General features: G+C 34.9%; 1 protein-coding gene across 1 annotated transcript; it reads left to right on the top strand.

The window, feature by feature from the left end:
* The first annotated feature begins 536 nt into the window (after positions 1 to 536).
* On the top strand, positions 537 to 1,031 carry LOC115966568 (putative RING-H2 finger protein ATL71). The gene has a single exon (XM_031085780.1). The coding sequence runs from the start codon at positions 537 to 539 to the stop codon at positions 1,029 to 1,031; it is 495 nt and encodes a 164-aa protein (XP_030941640.1).
* The last annotated feature ends 9,896 nt before the right edge of the window (positions 1,032 to 10,927 follow it).

Here is a 10,927-nt window from a genome sequence, read left to right as displayed (position 1 = left end):
AAAAAAAAAAATCACTATATGTTTCTAATCCAAACCCATTTGGGATGAACCTAAACCCGATCAACCTAACCCTTTGCCAAGTCTAACCTTGGTCAACATGTTAAGTGGATTTTTATCAATTTTATAAGTCATCGCTCAATAATTAATTTTTGCCAATTATATCTCTACAAATATTAAATTAAGAAGATAAGAAAAAAGAAAAAAAAATCCATTTATAATTTGAGAAAGTGAAATTGGAGAGAAATTTCACTCCCTTTTTTTTTTCTTTAAAAAAAGATAATAAATAAATGGCAACATAACAGCTGACCATCGGAGGTAGAAACTGGATATAATGATATATAATAGCTGCCCACCAAATTAGAATCTCACCAGATACTAGCTCTCCCAAATCATGCCCACGTTTTCCAAAAAAAAAAAAAAAAGCCCAGACTTGCTTTTCTTATTAACATGTCGACAGCCTCGTCGATTACCCCAAACTCTATCTCTCTCTCTCTCTCTCTCTCTCATAATCCAATGATGCCTTAGATGACACCAACATGTATGGAGTTGGAAATGTCATCGAATACATCTTTTTCGTTGGAACTATCGTTTGCGTCGTCCTCATGATCGTAATCAAAATAATGATTCTAAATTGCTTTCCTCCTCAGCGACCTTCTGGCCATCGAAACCACCAACATGGCTTCTTGTCAACTACTACCCTCCAACAATTCCAAGAGTCCGTCGGAACTGTCCCCCAACACTCCATCGATACCGTTGAACTAGGTCTTGATGAAGCCACCCTACGCAACTACCCAAAGCTCATCTATGCCCAAGCCGAGCTCCACAAGGGCAACTCTACCTCATCCTGTTGTTCAATATGCTTGGCTGATTACAATGACACGGATGTGTTGCGCTTGTTACCTGATTGTGGTCATCTCTTTCATCTTAAATGTGTGGATTCCTGGTTACGCATGCATACTACATGTCCGGTGTGTCGAAACTCGCCTCTTGCTAAGGTGGCGAATTCATTTGGAGCGACATCCTTGACTTGATTAATGGAATAGCCCTTCTACAACTGTACCATTTGCTGCAACTTGCAAAAGTGATCGATTAGAAGTAGTGGATAACTTTTACATAAATCCACCATTTCATTTCTATTATTTACAGTCAATTATGTTAGAGTGTAGCAAAAGTTGTAACAGTTGTATCTCTAATTGGAATATAATTGGTATAGATTCATGCACTTAGTTTGGTGAGTTTTCACTTGATTTTGTATTAAAGAACATTTTCACCAAAGTTTTTGTCAAAAATGGTTAAAGAGGAGTGCAAACATCGTATTATTGATTTATTGTATAATATATGAAACGGACAGTAGAATTAGAATAATTTATATTTATTCGAAGACTAGCCTAGAATTACAGTAGATATAGTAATGTTAGTAGTATTAGTATACTACAATTTGAATTAGGATAGTATAATATAGTGAGTTTAGGCCCTAAACCCGTATCACTAACGTATCAAAATTTTGAAAAAGGAAGAAAGTGATTTTTAGTTTTTCTTTCCATCTACACCATGCATAATAGAAATCAAATGGAAAACTGCGCTATAAATGCTCTAAACACTATAAAATATTTACAATATAATATAATAAGGACTATAATTTATAAATTTCATCAATCTAATTCATGAATGTTTGAATTACTTTTTTGTAATCGGTGATATACCAGTTTGTAAGCCTATAGTAAAATTTATGGTATTCTTAATTGAAAGTTCAAAAACGTGTAAAAACACCTTTGAACGTTTAGACCCCCAAAATACAACTTAACCAATTCAAGCAATATGTTAAACAACTAGTGTGCAGAAACTTAACATATGCTATAATATGAAATTGATTAAATACTATCTAAGCCATAACAAATTAAAATCCACAGCAGATAATGAAAAGGCAAAGATAGAGAGGAAGGAAGATGCAAACACAGAGACAACACGCGATGTGTTATCGAAGAGGAAACCGAAGCCCTCGGCGTAAAACCTCTCCGCCGCCCTCCAAGCGGTAAACAATCCACTAGAAAATACAGTTGGGATATAAGGACAGCAATAGACCCTCCAAGCCTAATCTACCCAGTGCACCTAAGCCCTCCAAGCTTCTTGCTCCAACGAGGTTGCGTCGAACCTTTTTCTTTTCTAGCTTCCCGGATTCTGCTACTAGACCATAGCATCAACCAATGAAGATTGGTTCCTTCCTAACTGCTTCCCAGAAATCCAAACAACTGTCTCACAGTGATGATGATGGTGAGAACCAGGTTTGGTATAATGCCTCTCAAGGATTTGACAATGGAGAGGAAGAGAGTTGAGGAATTTGAAGAGACTCTAAGGTATAGATTGTGGGTGAATCAATCTTGTTTTTCTTTAGGATTTCTCTCTCAAAATTCTCTCTGAAAGCTCTCTTTCAATCGTGGGTAAAAGGGGTATTTATACTGGAGTGGGAGAGGAATGTGAAACGTCAGGTTTTACAAAACAGGGGTGGCTCGCGGCTTGACCTCGCGGCTTGACCAAGTCGCGAGATCCAGTCGCGAGTTAACCGTATGGCCAGTTGTCTTGTTTTGTCCTGTAGTGCTCCAGCTAGCATGACTGTTCATCTTCCAGCATGCTTGGCACGTGTGCTGCGTCTGGCGGCTTGCAGCCGCGAGTCCCAGCCGCGAGTCTCTGTTTTCTTGCACACTCTTGAGCAAACTTCACTCTATCTCACTCACTACCCTTACATCAAATCCACCTAAATACAGGGTTACTAAATGCTGAATTACAAGCAAATTTGGCACGAAATAAAGCCAATTAGATGGTTGAATAAATTCAATCTTACAATCTCCCCCTTTGGCTATTCCGTGACAAAACCCTAAAACAGACTCTAGACTTAACATGTGAGTTGGGAACAGTTGAACAAAACTCACTCACACCTAACTCTAGAAGCTGTGAAGCACTTAAATCATATGAACATAATACTCTTGAAACACAACAATACACCATGATCATTGTAAGTAGAAAATTATAAAATGCATATGAAACAGGCAATATGTGATCAAGCAAAGATGGAGTTAAGAAACAAACCATGGCTTGATCAACCAAGTGAACACCACAAGGTAGTGATCACAGTGCTCATTCACACTTGGAATGAACATAAGGACATACAAGTTAACAAGCACAAGGCAAGACACTTGTATGCTCAACACTCAACCAATGCATAACACACAAGGTATATGCATCTAGGAACAATCCTACAAGGGCACAAGAGTGACAGTACATAAACCAAAATGCAGAACATTTAGATTAAAGTACTGATTTCAACATAGCATAAAGGCTGCATTAAGTAAAGTACATACCATAAAGCCTACAAACTATGCATAAAACATAAACCCTAAAAGCTTACAAAAGCACATGGGTACAAACACATTATATTGAATAAAAACTTAAAAAATATAAACTAAAAGTGCATAAAGTTTCTCCCCTTCAAAGTGATGAGAAGCTGTGATGCACTTGGAACATATATACTTGTAACCTGAAACACTTGCACAAAATACATTAGACCCTCAAGGTAAAGCAAGTAATAAAAGAACAAGTATAATGTAACAAGCAAATTGCGATCAAGTAAACATGATGTAAAACATATAAACAACTTGATCAAACACCAAAACAGTCATATAGAAATAACTACAATGAACACATAGCAAAACAATTGATCATCCGAACATGCATTCAATGAAGCTCTTCGATAAGGAAGTATGCATGTCCAAAGCACAAACATGACGCAATGAGAACAAAAAAGCATAACTCAAAGCACCATAAAGCAAACAAGAAAACAAACAGAACAAAGTTTTCTAGTTAACACAATGTCTTCTCCCCCTTTGGTATATGCATCTCTACTATGGAAAATCTCTCCCCCTACAAATGTGCACGAGGAATAGAATTTCTCCCCCTAAAGATGTGCACAAAAGTCATAACAAGAGTAATATAGAAATGACAAAACACTCCGATATACTCTCTAGAGTATACTCTCCCCCTTTTTGTCAGGAATAGACAAAGGGTTAAGGAGAAAAGAGGGCAAGAGATGAATGTACGAACAATGCTAATGATGCATGAGGGGTGCGAGATGAATGAGAAAAAGAAGCTCAATCCTAAGACAAAGTAACATGCTACAAAGCATAAAGTAAACATGACATGCTAGGATGAAGAGATAAGGTAAAGACCAATGCATGACAAAGGTAGCAAAGGTATGTGCAAGAGGTGGCTAAGTGCAATGCATGACCAATGCATGAAAAATGCACATGTGGGGCAAAGTGTACCAAATACACAACCAACAAACCAAACATGTTCCTAATGAGGAAACATGAGAAACCCCAAAGTTTGGTACTCATCGGAGTCCAAACAAGCGAGAAAATGTCTAAGAGGCATTTTATCAAACACCTAGCATGCACACTATGAACAATAATGTGAAACAATGCAAGAACATCATGAAAACCACCCTTAATACATGTTCTTTCTGCCACAAGAGGCCAACATCCAATGCAAATCATCAAAAGAAACCAATCCCATGAAGAAAATTGACAAAAAATAAGTTTTCCCAACCCTTATGATAAAAATCCCAACCAAGAGCACAAAACTCTCCAAAACATAATCTAAGAATCAAAATTAATGAAAAGAGTTTATAATTACCTTAGAGATGTTAAGGGAATGAAAAATCATTCAAATTGGTTGGGTTTTGATGTAAAAATATTGAAAGAGGGGTTTTAGAGAGGATGGGAGAGGTTTAAAACAAGTTTCCCACGAAAAAGCTGTTTAAAAAGCTGATTCTGGGCGTCTCGCGACTGGCGAGTCGCGAGCCAAGTCGCGAGTGAGCCGCGAAACCTCTCTGTATGAACTCGCAGCTTAAACTCACGGCTTGCAAGCCGCCAAACCGAGTAGCCAAAACTGGCAGCTTGCTGGTAGCTCACGCAAGTAGCCAAAATGAATGGCCAAAAATTCTGACACTTGTTTTTCAAAACAAAACATGTTTAAACATTAAAAGACAAAGTAAGCACTAAACATAAACACAAAAAGTAATAAAAATCACTTCCAAAAACATATAAAATTATCAAAAATATTTTTGGATTAATCCATATAAGATTGAGCATACACACATCACATTTAGACAAGTACAATCTAACAAATGAATAAGACATTCATTGAACATTAGGCAAGTGTGTTGTGTGTGTATCAAATGTGGAATAGTCCTTAGTCTAGAGTGAAGCTTCAATGATCAATTCAATCAAGTCATACACAACTAGTACTAAGTCAAGTGGTCTATCTCAATTATAGAAATGAACATATATGACCTCCCACAAGAAAATGATTACATAAGATTGAAGCTTTTCATTTGGCTTCTTACAATCCATATCATTTGATCATTTTGAATCAATACAACTCATTTTGAGCAATACATCTCATTTTTTAGATTGACGCCTGAAATTTTTGATATTACAATTTGATGAACAAGCCTTTGGCTTTTGGCATCAGACATTTTCAATACAAGTCGCTTTCCCTTTTTCCTAGTCAAATACTAGTATGTGCGACGGCTTTTGCAGCTCATTATCTCTTTTCATTTTGAGATTCACATTTATTGAGCTCTTTAAGCAATAAAAATAAAAGAGTGGGAAGAGATATAAGCACAAGTCTACGCAAGTGTCAAAACCAACATGGCTATTGACTAATCATTCATAACAAGCTTGAAGATCGATTTACAACAATCACACAAAGATGTCAAGATTTTTCCCACAAAGATATAAGTGCAAGAATAACAAGCTAAACTCGTAAATGCACAAAGCCATTTGTACAAAGGTACAAGGCCAAACTCACATGTGATATGCGCTCAAACAAATACGATCAAACTTTTTGAATTTTTCACTTTTTATATGGTTTTGGATTTTTACTCACACAAAATAGAAACATAAAAGTAAGATCAAAAACGAAACAATGCATACAAATAAATGCAAGATGCACAAAATGCATGAAGTTATGACATTTAATGCATGAAGGGTCCTACAAAGATCGAAAGAATTAGATCAAGGACCAAAAGAGTAAAAGCTCAACCAAAGGAACTCTTCCTCATCCAAACGGAATGATGGTTTGGAATGAGTGTCTCAAGAGAATTAAGACGAGGGTTGGAAGAATGAGAACCAAAGATGCACATAGTCAAGGAGTTAAGAGCATTAAACACTTTCTTTAACAACATGCTATTTTCACTCAAAACCGGTTTACTCTTTTTAGCACAACTTCCAAAAAGCTCAAGTTTTTCTTTTCTTTTGATTCTTTTAAAAGCATGAAACTTAGAGCATTGAGGTCTTAGATGACCAAAGGCACCACAATGGTGACAAACAATGTGTTTAGGTCCGCTAGGCTTTTTGAGAAGGTATCTAGTAACATGGTTTTGTTCCCTCTTCAACTTATGACATTGAGGTCTTATATGACCAATCACACCACAATGGTGGCAAGTTGGAACAAACTTAGATCCATTCAAAACCTTAGGTTGAGACCTAAACGAAGGCTTTGACTTAACAGTCTTTCTCTCCACGTTTTGATTCCTTTTGTGTGGAGGAACGTACACCGATTTGTCCTTAGAGGTAGAATACACATTAGGCACAAGATCGGGTACCACAACATGATTGCAACACATATTATCATCCATTTTATCAATGGGTTCAGCAATCAAACACTTGGCATGCATCTTAAGAGATTCATTTTCACATTTTAACTCATCAACAAGTTTGTTAGACAAAACAAGTTTAGCATCCAAATCCATATTCAAACATTCAAACTCTTTCAGCTTTTCAAGAGAAATTTCAGCAAGTTTTTTATATTTCTCAACCAATTTGTAGGATTCATTGAGCTTAGCAATCAAATCATCATTTTCACAAAATAACTTGCTCAAATTCTTTTGAAACTTCTTAACATTTTTCTTGAAGTTTTTGTCAACAATATCCATAGATTCAAATAACATGTCATCACACTTATGAGGATTAACACTCATAGAGGCATTTTCACAAACACGTGGCATGTTACATTCATCACCAACCAAATCATGCAAAGAGTCATACAAAGCACAATCCATGGCAAATAAACACAAAGGGTCAAGGATCACACTTAGGTATTTAAACCACAACAAGTGTACCCGCTCTGATACCAATTGAAAGTTCAAAAACGTGTAAAAACACCTTTGAACGTTTAGACCCCCAAAATACAACTTAACCAATTCAAGCAATATGTCAAACAACTAGTGTGCGGAAACTTAACATATGCTATAATATGAAATTGATTAAATACTATCTAAGCCATAACAAATTAAAATCCACAGCAGATAATGAAAAGGCAAAGATAGAGAGGAAGGAAGATGCAAACACAAAGACAACACGCGATGTGTTATCGAAGAGGAAACCGAAGCCCTCGGCGTAAAACCTCTCCGCCGCCCTCCAAGTGGTAAACAATCCACTAGAAAATACAGTTGGGATACAAGGACAGTAATAGACCCTCCAAACCTAATCTACCCAGTGCACCTAAGCCCTCCAAGCTTCTTGCTCCAACGAGGTTACGCCGAACCTTTTTCTTTTCTAGCTTCCCGGATTCCGCTACTAGACCATAGCATCAACCAATGAAGATTGGTTCCTTCCTAACTGCTTCCCAGAAATCCAAACAACTGTCTCACAGTGATGATGATGATGAGAACCAAGTTTGGTATAATGCCTCTCAAGGATTTGACAATGGAGAGGAAGAGAGTTGAGGAATTTGAAGAGACTCTAAGGTATAGATTGTGGGTGAATCAATCTTGTTTTTCTTTAGGGTTTCTCTCTCAAAATTCTCTCTAGAAGCTCTCTTTCAATCGTGGGTAAAAGGGGTATTTATACTGGAGTGGGAGAGGAATGTGAAACGTCAGGTTTTACAAAACAGGGGTGGCTCGCGGCTTGACCTCGCGGCTTGACCAAGTCGCGAGATCCAGTCGCGAGTTAACCGTATGGCCAGTTGTCCTGTTTTGTCCTGTAGTGCTCCAGCTAGCATGACTGTTCATCTTCCAGCATGCTTGGCACGTGTGCTGCGTCTGGCGGCTTGCAGCCGCGAGTCACCTGCGAGTCCCAGCCGCGAGTCTCTGTTTTCTTGCACACTCTTGAGCAAACTTCACTCTATCTCACTCACTACCCTTACATCAAACCTACCTAAATACAGGGTTACTAAATGCTGAATTACAAGCAAATTTGGGACGGAATAAAGCCAATTAGATGGTTGAATAAATTCAACCTTACATTAATATCACTAATAAATTAAATAAAAATAAAATAAAATAAAATAAAAAAAGTGCATAACCATTAAAAATGTAAATATGATTTTATAAAATTTTGGGTCTTTCTCCCTAAGAGTAATTTTTTTTTTTTTTTCGGTAGTGGGTTCAGGCCTAAGTTACCTAGGCCTTGGGCCGGTTGTGCTAGAACCATAAGCTTAACATGTTGAAACTATTGGCGAAATACCAGTATACCACCGCACATTCTCTATGTTCTACGGGTGAGAGGGAAAATTTTATGAGTGTAAGATTAATTTTTCTGACTAGCCATTATTAGAAAAATAATCTCTCTCTCACGAATTTTAACTTTCATTATCATACATCGTCGACCCATTTCCATCATTCCTGGGTTCATTGCCAGTACACATAGCCTTGCCAAAAGCCATTTTCATTATGTTGATCTAAACACAAATTACCATGGTAGTTTATTTCAAGCAAGGGACCGGTCATTTAACTTAATAAAGTTTCTTTCCAAACTAATTTGGAGAGAAACCCTTTAAACTTATTATATATCTTTATATTGAATTTAAATTTTGAAAATATAACTGTTGAATTGTAGGTTCATTACCAATTATGATTAACTCAATTCTTTGACATGTCATGTCATACTCAGGGCGGCTCAACAACTTTGGGAGCTTAAGGCGAAATTTTAATTGGGGTCTTTTTTATATCTAAATATTAATTAAATAATATTTATTGAATTTTTTTATCTTTTATTTAAAATCTATTTTTCTTACTTATTTCTGAGATGCAAAACTACTAGTTAAATTTTTGTATTTAATTTTTTTTTTAAATTAATCTATTACATGGTTAATAAGTTAGTATCACTATGATACAAATAGGTTGATATGATATACATCGAATTATCAATTGGTGTGATAACTCATAGTAATAATGGATAAATTAAAAGTAAAAGTGACGGTACAATGGGTGGGATAGGTTGTGCCTATGCGTGTACAATGTAACAGTGGTTGAGTTAGTGTCTTTAGTGATAATGTGTGGGGCCTGTGGATCCGCTAGCTGGGATTTTTTTTCAAAATAACCATCCTCAAACAATTTTATTAGTTAGCAAGGCTTCTAAACTAGGTGTGCTATAACGCTAATATGCAGTGTGCTGTCCTATCGACTGTGCAATGGCCAATGTGCAGATTAAAAAAAATTGAAAAAAAGCCAACACTTATCACAAACCATACTCTTCAATCTCACGAAAATTTCGGAAAGAGAGAGGACGTTACTTCAGATTGCTATGCCCACACACAGTAGCAACACACCTTCAACTACTGTGAAGGTAGTGAAACTATTGCAAAGAATGATAGAATGAAAGAAAGCTTATAAAAAAATATCAAGGATTCAAGATGAAGAAAAGAAAGATGAGAATATAGATGAAAAGACAGAGATATAGAGATGAGAGATTTTTTATTATTTCTGTTTTCTGTTTTTTTTTTTTTTTTTTTTTTTTTAAGAAATTTATAATCTCTAAGATATTTCAAGACATTTACGTTGTATTATTAATGAATTTCTCTGGTATTAATTTTAATTTTAGCAGATTTGAAGAATGAGTTAATGAATTTGTCTCCGATGATTTAATTTTAATTTTTTAGCCGAATTTTGACTATTTTTGTTTTTTGTTTTTTTAAATTTTTTGTATTTTAAGATACAATAGGGCATTTTTAATGCATCTATTAACCAATAAAATGACTTAAAAATTTTTAAATTAAAATATATAGATAAATATTTTTTATATATATTAATACAAGTGGGGGCTTTCTTTTATTTGGGAATTGGAAGTCTTAGGCAATGCACACTTGTGTCTATGGTTCAGCCGCCCTGGTCATACTATTTCATATATTTTATGCATGCTATAATAGTGGGGCATAAATTGGAAAGAAAAATAACAAATATTATTATAGCATACATATTTTATAATATCATCATACATTATTTAATAATTATAAATAAAATAATAAATAAAATATATATTTTTTAAAATTTTTCATATATTAAATGGACTATTGATTATTGACTAGTTTTTTTTTTAAAGATTATTTTTTCTCCACTGTCACATAAATCCTAAATAAAAAGTATAATTAAAAAATATTGACTGCCTTGGTTCTTTGACACGTTAAATACCTACCAAAGGTATTGCTCAAAAAGTCAAAAAAAATTTATGTTCATGACTCATGATTGCTTCTTCTTCTTCTTCTTTTTATTTATTTTTTTATTTTTTTTATTAACGACTCATGATTACTTTATATAGTTTATAATTCCCCCAAAAGGTGAACAGCTAAATGCTGAACTATCTCAAAAAATAATAATAATAAAGGTTGAAAACAATGATCATTTTTCCTTTTTCATATATATATATATATATATATATATTTTTTTTTTTTTTACTTTTTCAAAGCTTATTATAATACCCACAAAAAAAAAAAAAAAAAAAAAAAGGAATTTTTGAAAGACAAATCATCTGCCGAAATAACTTTAATTTTCTCTACTTATAAAATCAAGAAAAAGAGAAGCAATCCATTGGAATTTGTCAAATACGATAGAGTTGGGTAGATTTTTTCTTCGGATAGTGACCTCTAATATAGC

The sequence above is a fragment of the Quercus lobata genome, chromosome 11, assembly GCF_001633185.2.
Source record: "Quercus lobata isolate SW786 chromosome 11, ValleyOak3.0 Primary Assembly, whole genome shotgun sequence".
NCBI lineage: Eukaryota > Viridiplantae > Streptophyta > Magnoliopsida > Fagales > Fagaceae > Quercus > Quercus lobata.
The sequence above is the reverse complement of the archived record's forward strand: the minus strand, read 5'-3'. Positions and strand labels throughout refer to the sequence as shown.